The sequence below is a fragment of the Manacus candei genome, unplaced genomic scaffold, assembly GCF_025592945.1.
Source record: "Manacus candei isolate 608988 ecotype Guabito, Panama unplaced genomic scaffold, ASM2559294v1 h1tg000057l, whole genome shotgun sequence".
Classification (NCBI taxonomy): domain Eukaryota; kingdom Metazoa; phylum Chordata; class Aves; order Passeriformes; family Pipridae; genus Manacus; species Manacus candei.
In genome coordinates, this window is record NW_026138105.1 from 1,968,715 (window position 1) to 1,989,780 (window position 21,066).

The following is a 21,066-nucleotide window of genomic DNA, read 5'->3' on the forward strand; positions in this document are numbered from 1 at the left end:
TGCCCTCTCAGCCCAGACCCCCCGGTCCCGTGTCCTGGGCTCATCCCCAGCCCTGGGGGCAGCAGGGCAGGGGGGGTTCTGCCGCTCTGCTGCGCTCTCAGCAGACCCCAGCTGCAGTGCGGCCTCCAGCTCTGGGGTCCCCGACACAACAAGGCCAGGCAACTGCTGCAGCAAGGCCAGACCAGGCCACCAAGGGGCTCAGGGCACTCGAGCACCTCCCTTCTGCGGACAGGCTGGCAAAGTTGGGGCTGTTCAGCCTGGAGAAGAGAAGGTTTTGTGGAGACCTGGGAGAAACCTTGCCGTGTGGGAAGGGGCTTCCAAGGAAGCCGGAGGGTGACTCTTGGTCAGTAACTGTAGTGACAGGACAAGGGCTTCAAAGTGACAGAGAGGAGGGTTAGATTTGATGTTAGGAAAATATTGTTTCCTGGGAGGGTGATGAGGCCCTGGCAGGGACTGTGCAGAGAGGCTGTGGCTGCCCCATCCCTGGGAACATTGAAGGCCCACTTGGCCGTGGCCCTGAGCAACTTGGTCAGGTTGGAACAAGATGATTTGTAGGGTCTGTCCCAAGCCAAAGCACTCAAGGATTCCATCATTCCACGATCCCCATCCCCAGTGCAGGGTGGCCCTGGACCTTCTGTGACATCCCAGCTGCCAGAGCTGTGCCCGTGTTCCATGTGGAACTGCCAGGGCCCGTCGACGAGCACAACGCAGCCATTCCCCTGCTGCCAGCGGTCCCTGAGCAGCTCCCAGCGCACCCTCTGCCCCGACCAGCTTTTGTTCCAAGAGTCCCCTTCCCCCTGCTCCCTCTGGACTGTCCCCAGCTGCTCCCTGTGCCATGTGTCAGTGCTGACTCTGCCTGCAGTCTGGGTGTTGGGATCCATGGCAGCAGGATGTGCAGCCTTGTCCCAGTGAATGTCCAGTGGCAATCCACGGAGGAGGGCCCCAAGTGACTGGCCAGGTGGGCTGGAGCTCAATGGGGCTGGGGTGGGACAGGGCCCCTTCTGCGAGGTTGTTCTCCCTGCTGCAGGTTGAGAGAGCCAGCGAAGAGCCAGCGGAGGTGGAGATGGCGAGAGAGAGCAAAGGCGATGGAGAGGAGATGGAGGTGGCCATGAAAGAGGAAGAAGAGATGGCTGTGGAAGAGGAAGGTGAAAAGGAGGAGGCCATGGTGCTGGGATGAGGAGAGTCCCCCATGAGCAGCAGGTGAGGCCCGTCCTGGCCATGCCCTGCCCCGGGGCCAGCGGGTCACCTGCCGGCAGGCCGGGGCTGGGCTGGGTGGCCCCGCTCAGGGACACGGTGCCCCGTGCCCTGGATTGCGGCGGCACAGCCCCCAGCCCCGGCCTGCCCTGCGCCTGCTTTGGGCCGCACAAGCCCCGTGCCAGCGCCTGGGGCCCGGCTCCCATCCCCAGCCGGGCTCAGGCCTGGCGCCAGAGTCCCGCTGTGCCCAGCGTGGGCCAGCCTGGGGGCACAGGGAACGGCCAGCAGGGCCTGACTGCACTGACCGTGCCCTTGCTTTTCTTGCAGGACTGACGGACGTGCCGGCCACGGAATCGGCCGCTTGTACATATGTTTGACATGTTGTTCTGTAAATAGATTTTATATGATTGGAATTTTAAGAAGTTTGTTGATTTTCTAAAGAAAATAATTGAAGAAGATAGATTTTTAATTAAGAAGATAAGATTTTTATTAAGAAAATAGTTTTTTTAAGAAGATAAGTTTCCTTTATAAAAAGATAGTTTTGTTCTAAGAAGATAGCTGTTTTCTTTAGAAGATAGTTGTTTTTATGAAGAAGACATTTTTATTAAGAAGATAGTTGTTTTCTTAAGAAGATACTTGTTTCTATTAAGAAGATGGTTGTTGATAATAAGACTGTTGTCATCCAGAAGACTGTTGTTTCTAAAAAGAAGAATGCTGGTTTTAAGAAGAAAATTCTGTAAATGTCAATAAATTCTGGATCCGTGTCTTATCTGTTGTTGTTTTCTTGTCCTTCTGTAAATACATTTCAAAAATTGTTGTTGTTCCATGGTGTGGGGGGGGAAAGAGTTTTTCCCCCTGAAGTTTTCAAACGGTAAAAGCCCAGGGGGTGGTGAGCCTTGAAGTTTTGAGGGTTTACCCAAGGAGTGCTTCTGCAAAATATAAACCTCTCACAAGTGGAAAGGAAGAGAAGGTTGTTGTTGAAGGTGTTGTTGAGAGAGGTGACCATGTTCTGAGGCCACGGGGAAGGGGCTCGTAGCCCCTTGGGGCCTCTGGGCCCCCCCAGCCCCGGCAAGGGGGCTCCAGAGACTTAGAAGAGTGTTAAACTAGACCAAGTATCTGTAGCTAGAAAGCTAGAAGTTTTCTCCACCGTGAGTGAGCAGAGACAGAGCAGCAGCAGGAGCAGCGGCCAGAAAGGGTGGCAGAGAGGCAGGAGAGATAAGAAAGCAGCAGAGGCGGCTTGCAAGCAGGCAAGAAGACCCAGAGATGTCTACTGAAGAGAGAGAGAGAGCAGGACTAAACTCTCCAGAGAGTTTTGGGGGTAAGAAGTGAACGAGACCCCCCAAAACCCTTTTGAGACCCCTCTTAAGTTGGAGTGATGGACTCCTACTGGATGGAAGTCCTAAAATGCAACCTGCAGCACTGGAGAGAAAGAGCTGAAAAGCTGCGGCGTCCTGGAAAGCTGGACGGGGACGATTAAAGGAATGCAGAGGGGGTGACCTTGCCCCCCCCCTCGCCGCTGCTGCCAAGCTGGCAGCCTGAGACAGAGCACAGGAGCTCTGGTAGAACTCTTGAGGCAAAGGCTTTCAACTGAAAGCTAGCCGAGATGTTCTGACTGCGGGGTGAATCCCCTGGGGAAGGGACCTTCATGGGGGTCTTCCGCCCCATGATCTGAGCGTGGTGAAGCGAGTTTTGTCCCTGCTCTGCAGCCCACGGAAGAGAAGACCCTGGCTTGAGGCCGACGGGCCGAGGGGCTTGGATCCCCCTGGCGTGTACTGGCCGAGATCCAGATCCAGATGCTGCATGAGAGGAAGAGAGCCTGCTGCCTTAGAGACTGCTGCTCTGAAAGTAGAAAAGACCTTTCCTTCTTCCCTCCTGGACTTTTATTTGGAGGGGAGAAGAGATTGGATCCATTGTAAATACTATTCTGTCACGGTAGAAGTAGGTGAGCTTGTATATCATGCATTGTAGTATTTCTTTGTCTAGTCATTGTAATATATTCCCTTTGGCCCATTTTGAGTCCCGTGTGGTGTCTGGAAAAATCATGTCCCACTGGGTTGAGGTGTGGGAGGGGGCTTGGACAAGGGAATTGGATTTTTGGGGCTCTCAAACCATGACACATGGGTCCTTAGAATGTGCCCTCTCAGCCCAGACCCCCCCCCCGGGTGTCCTGGGTTCATCCCCAGCCCTGGGGGCAGCAGGGCAGGGGGGGTTCTGCCGCTCTGCTGCGCTCTCAGCAGACCCCAGCTGCAGTGCGGCCTCCAGCTCTGGGGTCCCCGACACAACAAGGCCAGGCAACTGCTGCAGCAAGGCCAGACCAGGCCACCAAGGGGCTCAGGGCACTCGAGCACCTCCCTTCTGCAGACAGGCTGGCAAAGTTGGGGCTCTACAGCCTGGAGAAGAGAAGGTTTTGTGGAGACCTGGGAGAAACCTTGCCGTGTGGGAAGGGGCCTCCAAGGAAGCCGGAGGGTGACTCTTGGTCAGTAACTGTAGTGACAGGACACGGGCTTCAAAGTGACAGAGAGGAGGGTTAGATTTGATGTTAGGAAAATATTGTTTCCTGGGAGGGTGGTGAGGCCCTGGCAGGGACTGTGCAGAGAGGCTGTGGCTGCCCCATCCCTGGGAACATTGAAGGCCCACTTGGCCGTGGCCCTGAGCAACTTGGTCAGGTTGGAACAAGATGATTTGTAGGGTCTGTCCCAAGCCAAAGCACTCAAGGATTCCATCATTCCACGATCCCCATCCCCAGTGCAGAGTGGCCCTGGACCTCCTGTGACATCCCAGCTGCCAGAGCTGTGCCCGTGTTCCATGTGGAACTGCCAGGGCCCGGCGACGAGCACAACGCAACCGTTCCCCTGTTGCCAGCCATCCCTGAGCAGCTCCCAGCGCACCCTCTGCCCCGACCAGCTTTTGTTCCAAGAGTCCCCTTCCCCCTGCTCGCTCTGGACTGTCCCCAGCTGCTCCCTGTGCCATGTGTCAGTGCTGACTCTGCCTGCAGTCTGGGTGTTGGGATCCATGGCAGCAGGATGTGCAGCCTTGTCCCAGTGAATGTCCAGTGGCAATCCACGGAGGAGGGCCCCAAGTGACTGGCCAGGTGGGCTGGAGCTCAATGGGGCTGGGGTGGGACAGGGCCCCTTCTGCGAGGTTGTTCTCCCTGTTGCAGGTTGAGAGAGCCAGCGAAGAGCCAGCGGAGGTGGAGATGGCGAGAGAGAGCAAAGGCGATGGAGAGGAGATGGAGGTGGCCATGAAAGAGGAAGAAGAGATGGCCGTGGAAGAGGAAGGTGAAAAGGAGGAGGCCATGGTGCTGGGATGAGGAGAGTCCCCCATGAGCAGCAGGTGAGGCCCGTCCTGGCCATGCCCTGCCCCGGGGCCAGCGGGTCACCTGCCGGCAGGCCGGGGCTGGGCTGGGTGGCCCCGCTCAGGGACACGGTGCCCCGTGCCCTGGATTGCGGCGGCACAGCCCCCAGCCCCGGCCTGCCCTGCGCCTGCTTTGGGCCGCACAAGCCCCGTGCCAGCGCCTGGGGCCCGGCTCCCATCCCCAGCCGGGCTCAGGCCTGGCGCCAGAGTCCCGCTGTGCCCAGCGTGGGCCAGCCTGGGGGCACAGGGAACGGCCAGCAGGGCCCGACTGCACTGACCGTGGCCTTGCTTTTCTTGCAGGACTGACGGACGTGCCGGCCACGGAATCGGCCACTTGTATATATGTTTGACATGTTGTTCTGTAAATAGATTTTATATGATTGAAATTTTAAGAAGTTGGTTGATTTTCTAAAGAAAATAATTGAAGAAGATAGATTTTTAATTAAGAAGATAAGATTTTTATTAAGAAAATAGTTTTTTTAAGAAGATAAGTTTCCTTTATAAAAAGATAGTTTTGTTCTAAGAAGATAGCTGTTTTCTTTAGAAGATAGTTGTTTTTATGAAGAAGACATTTTTATTAAGAAGATAGTTGTTTTCTTAAGAAGATACTTGTTTCTATTAAGAAGATGGTTGTTGATAATAAGACTGTTGTCATCAAGAAGACTGTTGTTTCTAAAGAGAAGAATGCTGGTTTTAAGAAGAAAATTCCGTAAATGTCAATAAATTCTGGATCCGTGTCTTATCTGTTGTTGTTTTCTTGTCCTTCTGTAAAAACATTTCAAAAATTGTTGTTGTTCCATGGTGTGGGGGGGGAAAGAGTTTTTCCCCCTGAAGTTTTCAAACGGTAAAAGCCCAGGGGGTGGTGAGCCTTGAAGTTTTGAGGGTTTACCCAAGGAGTGCTTCTGCAAAATATAAACATCTCACAAGTGGAAGGGAAGAGAAGGTTGTTGTTGAAGGTGTTGTTGAGAGAGGTGACCATGTTCTGAGGCCACGGGGAAGGGGCTCGTAGCCCCTTGGGGCCTCTGGGCCCCCCCAGCCCCGGCAAGGGGGCTCCAGAGACTTAGAAGAGTGTTAAACTAGACCAAGTATCTGTAGCTAGAAAGCTAGAAGTTTTCTCCACCGTGAGTGAGCAGAGACAGAGCAGCAGCAGGAGCAGCGGCCAGAAAGGGTGGCAGAGAGGCAGGAGAGATAAGAAAGCAGCAGAGGCGGCTTGCAAGCAGGCAAGAAGACCCAGAGATGTCTACTGAAGAGAGAGAGAGAGCAGGACTAAACTCTCCAGAGAGTTTTGGGGGTAAGAAGTGAACGAGACCCCCCAAAACCCTTTTGAGACCCCTCTTAAGTTGGAGTGATGGACTCCTACTGGATGGAAGTCCTAAAATGCAACCTGCAGCACTGGAGAGAAAGAGCTGAAAAGCTGCGGCGTCCTGGAAAGCTGGACGGGGACGATTAAAGGAATGCAGAGGGGGTGACCTTGCCCCCCCCCTCGCCGCTGCTGCCAAGCTGGCAGCCTGAGACAGAGCACAGGAGCTCTGGTAGAACTCTTGAGGCAAAGGCTTTCAACTGAAAGCTAGCCGAGATGTTCTGACTGCGGGGTGAATCCCCTGGGGAAGGGACCTTCATGGGGGTCTTCCGCCCCATGATCTGAGCGTGGTGAAGCGAGTTTTGTCCCTGCTCTGCAGCCCACGGAAGAGAAGACCCTGGCTTGAGGCCGACGGGCCGAGGGGCTTGGATCCCCCTGGCGTGTACTGGCCGAGATCCAGATCCAGATGCTGCATGAGAGGAAGAGAGCCTGCTGCCTTAGAGACTGCTGCTCTGAAAGTAGAAAAGACCTTTCCTTCTTCCCTCCTGGACTTTTATTTGGAGGGGAGAAGAGATTGGATCCATTGTAAATACTATTCTGTCACGGTAGAAGTAGGTGAGCTTGTATATCATGCATTGTAGTATTTCTTTGTCTAGTCATTGTAATATATTCCCTTTGGCCCATTTTGAGTCCCGTGTGGTGTCTGGAAAAATCATGTCCCACTGGGTTGAGATGTGGGAGGGGGCTTGGACAAGGGAATTGGATTTTTGGGGCTCTCAAACCATAACACATGGGTCCTTAGAATGTGCCCTCTCAGCCCAGACCCCCCGGTCCCGTGTCCTGGGCTCATCCCCAGCCCTGGGGGCAGCAGGGCAGGGGGGGTTCTGCCGCTCTGCTGCGCTCTCAGCAGACCCCAGCTGCAGTGCGGCCTCCAGCTCTGGGGTCCCCGACACAACAAGGCCAGGCAACTGCTGCAGCAAGGCCAGACCAGGCCACCAAGGGGCTCAGGGCACTCGAGCACCTCCCTTCTGCGGACAGGCTGGCAAAGTTGGGGCTGTTCAGCCTGGAGAAGAGAAGATTTTGTGGAGACCTGGGAGAAACCTTCCCGTGTGGGAAGGCCCCTCCAAGGAAGCCGGAGGGTGACTCTTGGTCAGCAACTGTAGTGACAGGACAAGGGCTTCAAAGTGACAGAGAGGAGGGTTAGATTTGATGTTAGGAAAATATTGTTTCCTGGGAGGGTGATGAGACCCTGGCAGGGACTGTGCAGAGAGGCTGTGGCTGCCCCATCCCTGGGAACATTGAAGGCCCACTTGGCCGTGGCCCTGAGCAACTTGGTCAGGTTGGAACAAGATGATTTGTAGGGTCTGTCCCAAGCCAAAGCACTCAATGATTCCATCATTCCACGATCCCCATCCCCAGTGCAGAGTGGCCCTGGACCTTCTGTGACATCCCAGCTGCCAGAGCTGTGCCCGTGTTCCATGTGGAACTGCCAGGGCCCGTCGACGAGCACAACGCAGCCATTCCCCTGTTGCCAGCCATCCCTGAGCAGCTCCCAGCGCACCCTCTGCCCCGACCAGCTTTTGTTCCAAGAGTCCCCTTCCCCCTGCTCCCTCTGGACTGTCCCCAGCTGCTCCCTGTGACATGCGTCAGTGCTGACTCTGCCTGCAGTCTGGGTGTTGGGATCCATGGCAGCAGGATGTGCAGCCTTGTCCCAGTGAATGTCCAGTGGCAATCCACGGAGGAGGGCCCCAAGTGACTGGCCAGGTGGGCTGGAGCTCAATGGGGCTGGGGTGGGACAGGGCCCCTTCTGCGAGGTTGTTCTCCCTGCTGCAGGTTGAGAGAGCCAGCGAAGAGCCAGCGGAGGTGGAGATGGCGAGAGAGAGCAAAGGCGATGGAGAGGAGATGGAGGTGGCCATGAAAGAGGAAGAAGAGATGGCCGTGGAAGAGGAAGGTGAAAAGGAGGAGGCCATGGTGCTGGGATGAGGAGAGTCCCCCATGAGCAGCAGGTGAGGCCCGTCCTGGCCATGCCCTGCCCCGGGGCCAGCGGGTCACCTGCCGGCAGGCCGGGGCTGGGCTGGGTGGCCCCGCTCAGGGACACGGTGCCCCGTGCCCTGGATTGCGGCGGCACAGCCCCCAGCCCCGGCCTGCCCTGCGCCTGCTTTGGGCCGCACAAGCCCCGTGCCAGCGCCTGGGGCCCGGCTCCCATCCCCAGCCGGGCTCAGGCCTGGCGCCAGAGTCCCGCTGTGCCCAGCGTGGGCCAGCCTGGGGGCACAGGGAACGGCCAGCAGGGCCCGACTGCACTGACCGTGCCCTTGCTTTTCTTGCAGGACTGACGGACGTGCCGGCCACGGAATCGGCCACTTGTACATATGTTTGACATGTTGTTCTGTAAATAGATTTTATATGATTGAAATTTTAAGAAGTTGGTTGATTTTCTAAAGAAAATAATTGAAGAAGATAGATTTTTAATTAAGAAGATAAGATTTTTATTAAGAAAATAGTTTTTTGAAGAGGATAAGTTTCCTTTATAAAAAGATAGTTTTGTTCTAAGAAGATAGCTGTTTTATTTAGAAGATAGTTGTTTTTATGAAGAAGACATTTTTATTAAGAAGATAGTTGTTTTCTTAAGAAGATACTTGTTTCTATTAAGAAGATGGTTGTTGATAATAAGACTGTTGTCATCAAGAAGACTGTTGTTTCTAAAAAGAAGAATGCTGGTTTTAAGAAGAAAATTCCGTAAATGTCAATAAATTCTGGATCCGTGTCTTATCTGTTGTTGTTTTCTTGTCCGTCTGTAAATACATTTCAAAAATTGCTGTTGTTCCATGGTGTGTGGGGGGGAAAGAGTTTTTCCCCCTGAAGTTTTCAAATGGTAAAAGCCCAGGGGGTGGTGACCCTTGAAGTTTTGAGGGTTTACCCAAGGAGCGCTTCTGCAAAATATAAACCTCTCACAAGTGGAAGGGAAGAGAAGGTTGTTGTTGAAGGTGTTGTTGAGAGAGGTGACCATGTTCTGAGGCCACGGGGAAGGGGCTCGTAGCCCCTTGGGGCCTCTGGGCCCCCCCAGCCCCGGCAAGGGGGCTCCAGAGACTTAGAAGAGTGTTAAACTAGACCAAGTATCTGTAGCTAGAAAGCTAGAAGTTTTCTCCACCGTGAGTGAGCAGAGACAGAGCAACAGCAGGAGCAGCGCCCAGAAAGGGTGGCAGAGAGGCAGGAGAGATAAGAAAGCAGCAGAGGCGGCTTGCAAGCAGGCAAGAAGACACAGAGATGTCTACTGAAGAGAGAGAGAGAGCAGGACTAAACTCTCCAGAGAGTTTTGGGGGTAAGAAGTGAACGAGACCCCCCAAAACCCTTTTGAGACCCCTCTTAAGTTGGAGTGATGGACTCCTCCTGGATGGAAGTCCTAAAATGCAACCTGCAGCACTGGAGAGAAAGAGCTGAAAAGCTACGGCGTCCTGGAAAGCTGGACCGGGACGATTAAAGGAATGCAGAGGGGGTGACCTTGGCCCCCCCCTCGCCGCTGCTGCCAAGCTGGCAGCCTGAGACAGAGCACAGGAGCTCTGGTAGAACTCTTGAGGCAAAGGCTTTCAACTGAAAGCTAGTCGAGATGTTCTGACTGCGGGGTGAATCCCCTGGGGAAGGGACCTTCATGGGGGTCTTCCGCCCCATGATCTGAGCGTGGTGAAGCGAGTTTTGTCCCTGCTCTGCAGCCCACGGAAGAGAAGACCCTGGCTTGAGGCCGACGGGCCGAGGGGCTTGGATCCCCCTGGAGTGTACTGGCCGAGATCCAGATCCAGATGCTGCATGAGAGGAAGAGAGCCTGCTGCCTTAGAGACTGCTGCTCTGAAAGTAGAAAAGACCTTTCCTTCTTCCCTCCTGGACTTTTATTTGGAGGGGAGAAGAGATTGGATCCATTGTAAATACTATTCTGTCACGGCAGAAGTAGGTGAGCTTGTATATCATGCATTGTAGTATTTCTTTGTCTAGTCATTGTAATATATTCCCTTTGGCCCATTTTGAGTCCCGTGTGGTGTCTGGAAAAATCATCTCCCACTGGGTTGAGATGTGGGAGGGGGCTTGGACAAGGGAATTGGATTTTTGGGGCTCTCAAACCATGACACATGGGTCCTTAGAATGTGCCCTCTCAGCCCAGACCCCCCGGTCCCGTGTCCTGGGCTCATCCCCAGCCCTGGGGGCAGCAGGGCAGGGGGGGTTCTGCCGCTCTGCTGCGCTCTCAGCAGACCCCAGCTGCAGTGCGGCCTCCAGCTCTGGGGTCCCCGACACAACAAGGCCAGGCAACTGCTGCAGCAAGGCCAGACCAGGCCACCAAGGGGCTCAGGGCACTCGAGCACCTCCCTTCTGCGGACAGGCTGGCAAAGTTGGGGTTGTTCAGCCTGGAGAAGAGAAGGTTTTGTGGAGACCTGGGAGAAACCTTGCCGTGTGGGAAGGGGCCTCCAAGGAAGCCGGAGGGTGACTCTTGGTCAGTAACTGTAGTGACAGGACAAGGGCTTCAAAGTGACAGAGAGGAGGGTTAGATTTGATGTTAGGAAAATATTGTTTCCTGGGAGGGTGATGAGGCCCTGGCAGGGACTGTGCAGAGAGGCTGCGGCTGCCCCATCCCTGGGAACATTGAAGGCCCACTTGGCCGTGGCCCTGAGCAACTTGGTCAGGTTGGAACAAGATGATTTGTAGGGTCTGTCCCAAGCCAAAGCACTCAAGGATTCCATCATTCCACGATCCCCATCCCCAGTGCAGAGTGGCCCTGGACCTCCTGTGACATCCCAGCTGCCAGAGCTGTGCCCGTGTTCCATGTGGAACTGCCAGGGCCCGTCGACGAGCACAACGCAGCCATTCCCCTGTTGCCAGCCATCCCTGAGCAGCTCCCAGCGCACCCTCTGCCCCGACCAGCTTTTGTTCCAAGAGTCCCCTTCCCCCTGCTCCCTCTGGACTGTCTCCACCTCCTCCCTGTGACATGTGTCAGTGCTGACTCTGCCTGCAGTCTGGGTGTTGGGATCCATGGCAGCAGGATGTGCAGCCTTGTCCCAGTGAATGTCCAGTGGCAATCCACGGAGGAGGGCACCAAGTGACTGCCCAGGTGGGCTGGAGCTCAATGGGGCTGGGGTGGGACAGGGCCCCTTCTGCGAGGTTGTTCTCCCTGTTGCAGGTTGAGAGAGCCAGCGAAGAGCCAGCGGAGGTGGAGATGGCGAGAGAGAGCAAAGGCGATGGAGAGGAGATGGAGGTGGCCATGAAAGAGGAAGAAGAGATGGCCGTGGAAGAGGAAGGTGAAAAGGAGGAGGCCATGGTGCTGGGATGAGGAGAGTCCCCCATGAGCAGCAGGTGAGGCCCGTCCTGGCCATGCCCTGCCCCGGGGCCAGCGGGTCACCTGCCGGCAGGCCGGGGCTGGGCTGGGTGGCCCCGCTCAGGGACACGGTGCCCCGTGCCCTGGATTGCGGCGGCACAGCCCCCAGCCCCGGCCTGCCCTGCGCCTGCTTTGGGCCGCACAAGCCCCGTGCCAGCGCCTGGGGCCCGGCTCCCATCCCCAGCCGGGCTCAGGCCTGGCGCCAGAGTCCCGCTGTGCCCAGCGTGGGCCAGGCTGGGGGCACAGGGAACGGCCAGCAGGGCCCGACTGCACTGACCGTGCCCTTGCTTTTCTTGCAGGACTGACGGACGTGCCGGCCACGGAATCGGCCACTTGTACATATGTTTGACATGTTGTTCTGTAAATAGATTTTATATGATTGAAATTTTAAGAAGTTTGTTGATTTTCTAAAGAAAATAATTGAAGAAGATAGATTTTTAATTAAGAAGATAAGATTTTTATTAAGAAAATAGTTTTTTTAAGAAGATAAGTTTCCTTTATAAAAAGATAGTTTTGTTCTAAGAAGATAGCTGTTTTCTTTAGAAGATAGTTGTTTTTATTAAGAAGACATTTTTATTAAGAAGATAGTTGTTTTCTTAAGAAGATACTTGTTTCTATTAAGAAGATGGTTGTTGATAATAAGACTGTTGTCATCAAGAAGACTGTTGTTTCTAAAAAGAAGAATGCTGGTTTTAAGAAGAAAATTCTGTAAATGTCAATAAATTCTGGATCCGTGTCTTATCTGTTGTTGTTTTCTTGTCCTTCTGTAAATACATTTCAAAAATTGTTGTTGTTCCATGGTGTGGGGGGGGGAAAGAGTTTTTCCCCCTGAAGTTTTCAAATGGTAAAAGCCCAGGGGGTGGTGACCCTTGAAGTTTTGAGGGTTTACCCAAGGAGCGCTTCTGCAAAATATAAACCTCTCACAAGTGGAAGGGAAGAGAAGGTTGTTGTTGAAGGTGTTGTTGAGAGAGGTGACCATGTTCTGAGGCCACGGGGAAGGGGCTCGTAGCCCCTTGGGGCCTCTGGGCCCCCCCAGCCCCGGCAAGGGGGCTCCAGAGACTTAGAAGAGTGTTAAACTAGACCAAGTATCTGTAGCTAGAAAGCTAGAAGTTTTCTCCACGGTGAGTGAGCAGAGACAGAGCAGCAGCAGGAGCAGCGCCCAGAAAGGGTGGCAGAGAGGCAGGAGAGATAAGAAAGCAGCAGAGGCGGCTTGCAAGCAGGCAAGAAGACACAGAGATGTCTAGTGAAGAGAGAGAGAGAGCAGGACTAAACTCTCCAGAGAGTTTTGGGGGTAAGAAGTGAACCAGACCCCCCAAAACCCTTTTGAGACCCCTCTTAAGTTGGAGTGATGGACTCCTACTGGATGGAAGTCCTAAAATGCAACCTGCAGCACTGGAGAGAAAGAGCTGAAAAGCTGCGGCGTCCTGGAAAGCTGGACGGGGACGATTAAAGGAATGCAGAGGGGGTGACCTTGCCCCCCCCCTCGCCGCTGCTGCCAAGCTGGCAGCCTGAGACAGAGCACAGGAGCTCTGGTAGAACTCTTGAGGCAAAGGCTTTCAACTGAAAGCTAGCCGAGATGTTCTGACTGCGGGGTGAATCCCCTGGGGAAGGGACCTTCATGGGGGTCTTCCGCCCCATGATCTGAGCGTGGTGAAGCGAGTTTTGTCCCTGCTCTGCAGCCCACGGAAGAGAAGACCCTGGCTTGAGGCCGACGGGCCGAGGGGCTTGGATCCCCCTGGCGTGTACTGGCCGAGATCCAGATCCAGTTGCTGCATGAGAGGAAGAGAGCCTGCTGCCTTAGAGACTGCTGCTCTGAAAGTAGAAAAGACCTTTCCTTCTTCCCTCCTGGACTTTTATTTGGAGGGGAGAAGAGATTGGATCCATTGTAAATACTATTCTGTCACGGTAGAAGTAGGTGAGCTTGTATATCATGCATGGTAGTATTTCTTTGTCTAGTCATTGTAATATATTCCCTTTGGCCCATTTGGAGTCCCGTGTGGTGTCTGGAAAAATCATGTCCCACTGGGTTGAGATGTGGGAGGGGGCTTGGACAAGGGAATTGGATTTTTGGGGCTCTCAAACCATGACACATGGGTCCTTAGAATGTGCCCTCTCAGCCCAGACCCCCCGGTCCCGTGTCCTGGGCTCATCCCTAGCCCTGGGGGCAGCAGGGCAGGGGGGGTTCTGCCGCTCTGCTGCGCTCTCAGCAGACCCCAGCTGCAGTGCGGCCTCCAGCTCTGGGGTCCCCGACACAACAAGGCCAGGCAACTGCTGCAGCAAGGCCAGACCAGGCCACCAAGGGGCTCAGGGCACTCGAGCACCTCCCTTCTGCGGACAGGCTGGCAAAGTTGGGGCTGTTCAGCCTGGAGAAGAGAAGGTTTTGTGGAGACCTGGGAGAAACCTTGCCGTGTGGGAAGGGGCCTCCAAGGAAGCCGGAGGGTGACTCTTGGTCAGTAACTGTAGTGACAGGACAAGGGCTTCAAAGTGACAGAGAAGAGGGTTAGATTTGATGTTAGGAAAATATTGTTTCCTGGGAGGGTGATGAGGCCCTGGCAGGGGCTGTGCAGAGTGGCTGTGGCTGCCCCATCCCTGGCAACATTGAAGGCCCACTTGGCCGTGGCCCTGAGCAACTTGGTCAGGTTGGAACAAGATGATTTGTAGGGTCTGTCCCAAGCCAAAGCACTCAAGGATTCCATCATTCCACGATCTCCATCCCCAGTGCAGAGTGGCCCTGGACCTCCTGTGACATCCCAGCTGCCAGAGCTGTGCCCATGTTCCATGTGGAACTGCCAGGGCCCGTCGCCGAGCACAACGCAGCCATTCCCCTGCTGCCAGCGATCTGTGAGCAGCTCCCAGCGCACCCTCTGCCCCGACCAGCTTTTGTTCCAAGAGTCCCCTTCCCCCTGCCCCCTCTGGACTGTCTCCAGCTGCTCCCTGTGCCATGCGTCAGTGCTGACTCTGCCTGCAGTCTGGGTGTTGGGATCCATGGCAGCAGGATGTGCAGCCTTGTCCCAGTGAATGTCCAGTGGCAATCCACGGAGGAGGGCACCAAGTGACTGGCCAGGTGGGCTGGAGCTCAATGGGGCTGGGGTGGGACAGGGCCCCTTCTGCGAGGTTGTTCTCCCTGTTGCAGGTTGAGAGAGCCAGCGAAGAGCCAGCGGAGGTGGAGATGGCGAGAGAGAGCAAAGGCGATGGAGAGGAGATGGAGGTGGCCATGAAAGAGGAAGAAGAGATGGCCGTGGAAGAGGAAGGTGAAAAGGAGGAGGCCATGGTGCTGGGATGAGGAGAGTCCCCCATGAGCAGCAGGTGAGGCCCGTCCTGGCCATGCCCTGCCCCGGGGCCAGCGGGTCACCTGCCGGCAGGCCGGGGCTGGGCTGGGTGGCCCCGCTCAGGGACACGGTGCCCCGTGCCCTGGATTGCGGCGGCACAGCCCCCAGCCCCGGCCTGCCCTGCGCCTGCTTTGGGCCGCACAAGCCCCGTGCCAGCGCCTGGGGCCCGGCTCCCATCCCCAGCCGGGCTCAGGCCTGGCGCCAGAGTCCCGCTGTGCCCAGCGTGGGCCAGGCTGGGGGCACAGGGAACGGCCAGCAGGGCCCGACTGCACTGACCGTGCCCTTGCTTTTCTTGCAGGACTGACGGACCTGCTGGTCATGGAGTGGCACTTTGTACATATGTTTGATATCTTCATAATTTTTTTGTAAATATATTTTATAGTTAATAGGCTTTGTTAAGAATATAGGGGTTTTTATAAAGAGATTGTTGTTTTTCTTAAGAAGATTTTTGTTTTTCTAAAGAAGATAGTTTTTTTAAGAAGATATTTTTATTAGAAGATTCTTGTTCTTACTAAGAGTGTTTTTTATATTAGAAGGTTATTGTCTTTACTAAGAAGAGTTTTTTTAGGAAGTAGTTTGTTGTTTCTAGTAAGAAGATAGTTGTTTTTATAAGAAGATAGTTGCTTTTTTAAAGAAGATACTTATTTTTATTAGGAAGATTGGTATTTTTGTATGGAAGATTGTTGTTTTTATAGAGAAGATTTTTTTTTAATCAAGAAGTTTTTTGTTTTTACTAAGAAGATTTTTGTTTTTATGAAGATTCTTATAATGAAAATATATTCTGTATAGATGTTTACTGCGTTGTTGTTTTATTGTCCTTGTGTAACTCCATTGTCTGGGGGTGCTGGCACGGCCCCCCCGGGCTGGGGGTCCCTGTGCCCAGAGGGGTCCCCCTTGGGAAGGTGGCGGCCCTGGGCACTGCTGGTGTTGCTGGGCTGGGGCAGAGCGGTGTCCCCAAGAGCAAAGCTGTCCCCAGCACACCGGGGGGTCTGACATGAGCAGCCCCTGCAGAGCTGCCCCAAAGCAGGCAGGAAACCTGACCTCAGTGCCTCGCAAGGTTATGGAGCAGATCATCCTGAGTGCAATCACGGGGCATCCACAGGACCAACAGGGGATCAGCCCCAGCCAGCATGGATTTAGAAGGGGCAGGTCCTGCCTGATCAGTCTGATCTCCTGGTGGATGAGGGGAAGGCTGTGAATGTGTCTGCCTGGACTTCAGCAAAGCCCATGGCACACTCCTGGAAAAGCTGCAGCCATGTTTTGGACAGGGGCACTTTGTGCTAGGTTAGGAACTGACTGATGGCTGGGCCCAGAGAGTGGTGGGGATGGAGCTGCATCCAGCTGGGATCCGTCACCAGTGGTGTCCCCAGGGATCAGAGTTGGACCCAGTCCTGTTTAATGTCTTTGTTGATGATCTGGATGATTTTGCAGATGACACCAAGTTGGGGGGGAGCGTTGATCTGCTGTAAGGCAGGAGGGCTCTGCTGAGGGACCTGGATAGGTTGGAGAGTTGGGTTGATTCCAACAGGATGAGGTTCAACCAGGCCAAGTTTGGCCACAACAACCCCCTGCAGTTCTACAGGCTGGGCCAGAGTGGCTGGAGAGCAGCCAGGCAGGAAGGGAGCTGGGAGTGGGGATGGACAGGGAGCTGAACAGGAGCCAGAGTGTGCCCAGGGGGACAAGAGGGCCAATGGATCCTGGTCTGGCTCAGGAACAGTGTGGCAGCAGGAGCAGGGCAGTGATTCTGCCTCTGTACTCGGCACTATGAGGGGCCATGAGGGGCTGTGAGGGGCCATGAAGAGCTGTGAGGAGCCATGAAGAGCTGTGAGGAGCCATGAGGGGTTGTGAGGGGCCATGAGGGGCTGTGAGGGGCCATGAAGAGCTGTGAGGGGCCATGAGGGGCTGTGAGGAGCCATGAGGGGCCGTGAAGGGCCACGAAGAGCTGTGAGGGGCTGTGAAGGGTTGTGAGCAGTCGAGAGGCCATGAGGGACTGTGAGGCATCATGAGGGGCTAGGAGGGAACTTGAGGGGAATGAGGGGCTAGGAGGGGTCGGGAGGGGCTGTGAGAGGACATGAAGCATGAGGGGATGTAAGGGGCTATGAGGGGCTATGAGGGGCCACAGCCCTGGCAGGAGGAAGGTCCCTCAGTGTTCCTGTATCAAAGCAAGGTTATCGTACACCGAGAGTCTTCCTTGACTGAAGTGGCTGAATTAATAGGATTTTGAGACAGAAAGCAGAAAAATCTAAGCGTGAGGGCAGGTCCCAGGAACCTGCTCTGCTGGTGGAGAGCAGCTCTCCCTGCCCAGGACACCCTCCCCATCCTAGCCTGGAACGGCTGGGTTGGGCTCTGAGGCCCTTTGGAGAGCAGCAGATCTGTGCCCCTGGCCGGCTGGTGCAGAAAGCAGTGTCCCAGCAGAGTCCCAGTGCTTTGGAGGGAAAAATGGAAAGGGACTGGGAGAAAGGAGAAGGAGGAGGTGGTGAGGGGGAGAAAAAAGTCGTGAAGGAAAAGGAGGGTAGAAGGGTCAGGAAAAAAGAGGGGAGGAAAAGGGGGCAGGGGAAAGAGGGGGTGCAAAAAGGGGAGTAAGGGGAGGGGAAGGGGGAAAGAGAGGGAGAAAAGAGGGAGGGAAAAAACAGGGAATAAAAGGGGAGTAAGAAAAAGGGGGGGGAAAAAGGGAAGGGAGAAAGGGGGGTGATAAGGGGAGGGAAAAGGGGAGGGAAACCCTCTCTCTCGCCCACCTTTGATCCCCATTGTGTTCTCTCCACCCCTTTCCTCAAATTTCCATTTCTCCTGGCAGGAAACAGCTCTGCCCTCAAGAGGGGAAATCACACAACAGCCTCATTGGGCCAGGTAAAGATATGTATAACCTTCTTCTAAAAAAATTTTATTAAAAACATTTTATTAGGAAAAACATTTAAGTGTCTGTCCTTAGGAGATGATTGGAAATGCAAACAGAACAAATGCTGTCATGCTACTTTAATTGTTTGTAGCACAACCTTTATGTCCTTTTATTTTATTTGAGCAGCCGCCCTCGGACAGCTGTCACCCCAAAGTCTTACTGTTCAGGGATTGTTCGTGTTTGGGCTTCCTTCTCCACACATCATTCTCTCTCCTTACCTATGTCTTCGTTCTCACATATTCACATTTTGTCCCCAGAAATCATCTGCCTGAGATAACACTTCATAGATCCTAATCCTCAATGTAAGGTGAGGTTTGACAGCACCAGCTGACGTGAGAGAAACAGAGGGAAAAGGCAGGGAGCAGCCTTGCCCCGAGGAGTTCATCCCATTTCTCACATCCAAGAGCTCTTCGTCTTAGCAGAAATCCTTGCGTTCAAATGGAGACCAGAGGTGCTGTTACCTCAGGTTGCTTCTGGCAGGTTGGGCTGCTGGATGTACCCTCTGTCTCTCAGGAGACTGACAGTCCAGGGACATCAGTGCCAAGTTCAGAGACTGATCCAGCTTCTGAGTCTCTGCTTCCAGAACAGCAGCTCTGGGCTCCCTGAGCACAGCTGCTAAGGAGCAGGACAGCTCCTGGTGAAGGTCTGACAGCTCCTGGTTGGTCCTTGCACAGCTCTCAATGTAGTTCTGCCTGTGCTGTCGGTCTTGTGCCAGCTGTGACTGCAGGAGGGACACCTAAAAGAGGCACAAAGCTGAGCTCAGACAAGCCCACGCTGTCAGGACCATCTGTAGCTCCACAGTGCCAGCAGTTGGGGCAGACACGGCCTCGACCAGCCCTGACAAACACTGGGACCTTGTGGAAGGGAAAGGAACAGGCTCCCAGAGTCCCCTGAACAGAGCTCAGCTTATCAACACGTCAAGTTTCCTGCTGGCCAACCCTTCCCACGTACAACCCTCAGCCATCACAGGTCTATTAGAGAGAGAGTTCCAACAGGATTTACTAACCCAGCTCTGATTTTCAAATCTGGGCCATGAGCCCTTAGTTCCACAGGCTGTGCCTCAGCAGGAAGGCTGCTGCCTACCCGGGGTACTGGAGAACTGCTCTGCTTGAGCACCTCGACAGCCAGCCCAGGGAAAGGGAGCAAATTCTCCCTCTCCCAAACTTTAGAGTATCCCACACATGAGCGCAGAAGAATGTGGAGAACAAAGCCCAGGGGCCTTACAGCAGTGCTGAAGCCTTGGAACTCCTCAAACTCTGCTCTTTCCTGACCCCACGGGGTTGTGCCTGCTGGGCTGGCGGGGGCAGAGCTGCTCCCACCTCCTGCTCAGTTTGACCTCCTGCTGTGTAAAGGATGCAACAGGGTTCAGCAGCTGGAAGGAACATTCTTACACTGAGAAACCAAACATCCTCAGAGTGCTGAGGTCTCTGACTCGGTCCCATAGCAGGGTGGTGATTAGCACAGCACAGCAAGAGGAGACTGAGGATGGCCTGAAGGCTCAGCTCTGGCACTGCCTCAGAACCCTGGACCTCTCCACTGCTAACGGAGGCAAGGGAAAATGGGGACAGGCAACAAAAGGGAACATCATGGAACAGGCTACCCAGGGAATGGTGGAATCACCATCCCTGGAAGTGCTCAAAAAACATGTAATTGTGGTGCTCAGGAGCACAGTTGAGGTTTGGGATTGACAGTGCAGGGCTAACAGCTGGACTAGATGATCTCATAAGGCTTTTCCAGCCTTAAGGATGTCATGATTCTATGATCTTGATATTTTCAGGTGAGTTCCAGTGTTCTGAATTTTCTACCACCCCTATCCCACCCTGCCTGACCTTTAGGCAAACCAGAGACAAGACTGAGGTGAAGGATGTTGTTTGGTTGTTGCCAACAGGCGCAGAACTGACACTGCCTGATGCACTCACTTCCTGACAGCCAAACAAAACTCAGCTTGGAGCATCGTGCAAAGCCGTGCCCATCAGTAGAGCCACAGCAGCTTTTGAGGAGAGTTTTCCTACTCCTCACCTGGTTCTGTAGCTCAGCTAATCGCTGACTGCAGTGAGCGTGAGACTCCTCCTGTGAATAAAACACAAGATTTTATTTTAGTCTGCAGCTTGGTCAGGGCATGGTCTATACTTGACTACCATTAGGTCTCTCCTGGGGGGCCGCTGCCACTGGGATTTGCCCTTGTTCCTTGTATGGCCAGAGCCTCCTCTCACCAGGGAAGGTTCTGTTCTCACCTGTCTAGAGGTGGACACTTTGTGCTGGTCAGACTGGGAGAGAGACAATCCACAGGCATCTGGGAGCATCTGATCCCTAAAACATCTCTTCAGCCTCCTCCGCTCACGTTCCACCTGCACATTGGATGGGAGAAAGGGTCACAGAAACCTGCCACCAAACAGGGAGCAAAAGGACCTTTGGACATCAAGGCAAGGAGATCTCTGCTCAGAGACCCTTAATTGCACCAGAGAACAAAAAAGGATTCGATGTGGGCTATGGAAGAGAGGCAAGTGTGTGTCTGGGGACACTGGGGCAAGGAGGGTGGCACTGCAGTGAAGGTGTATTTGTGAAGGCCATGGGGTGCCAGAAGAGAGAGAAAATGCAAAGTGTGTGTCCACAGCAGGAAGAAGGAGAGGGAAGGAAACAAGAAGACTCCAAAGTGCTGCCTGGGGAAATGTGTCATGGTTCAGAGGACCATGAGGCTTTGCAGAGGCAGCAAAAGCCCGTTTTACCTGCTCAAGAGTCCTCCTGAGCTCAGCATTTTGTTGTTTCAGCTCCACCTTTTCATCTTCCAGCCTTGCAACTGTTCGCTGCAGACATTCCAGGCTCTGTGACATGAGTCTCTTCTCTGAAAGCCATGACAGCTGCTCCCCTTCTGCAACAGCCTGCTGGGCATTCAGAGAGGAGATTCCATGAGCTGGTGCCACATAAAGGTTAGAAGGATGTTAGAACCAACATGTCAGGCAGAGTGACCACAACAGGAATGGACAGTGCTAAGGCCCTTCTCCTTCTGGTGCACAGCCCAAAGGAACACATCCTCTCTCTAGGGGCCCTCCTCCAAATCAGCTTGGAGAATTGAGTTGTTTGTTCTGGATGTGCTTTCTGCTTGTTTTGTTCAGTGTCCCCCATTCTGGTTTTGAGAGACTGGAAACATTCATTTCCTATTCAGCCACTTCATAGTTTTAGAAAGGTCTGGAGTGTCTCCAGCTCCCTCTCTCAGCGTTTTCGTGCTGACTGTGAAGACTTGCACATTTACACCTTCCTGTTAGGGAAGTTATCTACCATCTTTGGTCATTCTCTTTGACTATCACTGCACATTCCCCTATCTACAGTTCTGTCCTTAGGCAAGCAAACATGTGCAAGCTGTGGGTGAAGTACGTATTTCTGCAGTGACTGAACACTACAGTCTTGTTCTCTGTTCTCTTTGCCTGTTACATCCTCATCCAGGACTGCTCTGTGGAAAAAAAATCACATTATCAGTCAAGTCATGTACACTGCTCTGAGCCTAGTCAGGAGTCACCTCCCCTGTCGTGCCTTTCCTGATGAACTGCTCCTTGGAGCATTGATAATTTTATTCTTGACACCAGCACTAAACCAATCTCTGAGGATGCAACTGCATTTCCTGATCAACTGCTCTTGCCCA

At 53.9% G+C, this 21,066-nt stretch overlaps 1 protein-coding gene across 8 annotated transcripts in view; it reads right to left on the bottom strand.

Annotated features, from left to right (window-relative positions):
• Positions 1–17,398: 17,398 nt before the first annotated feature.
• CEP250 (centrosomal protein 250) overlaps positions 17,399–21,066 on the bottom strand; it is a 28,436-nt gene continuing 24,768 nt past the window's right edge. For 7 of the 8 annotated variants that reach the window (XM_051803356.1, XM_051803354.1, XM_051803358.1 and 4 more), the window contains 4 exons: positions 20,156–20,311; positions 19,664–19,777; positions 19,449–19,499; positions 17,399–18,165 (listed from right to left, as the gene is read on the bottom strand). In XM_051803356.1, coding sequence (XP_051659316.1) covers positions 17,887–18,165; positions 19,449–19,499; positions 19,664–19,777; positions 20,156–20,311 — 600 coding nt within the window. In that variant the 3' untranslated portion in view covers positions 17,399–17,886. The remainder of the gene's footprint in view (positions 18,166–19,448; positions 19,500–19,663; positions 19,778–20,155; positions 20,312–21,066) is intronic. The other variant, XM_051803355.1, reaches the window with a different exon arrangement.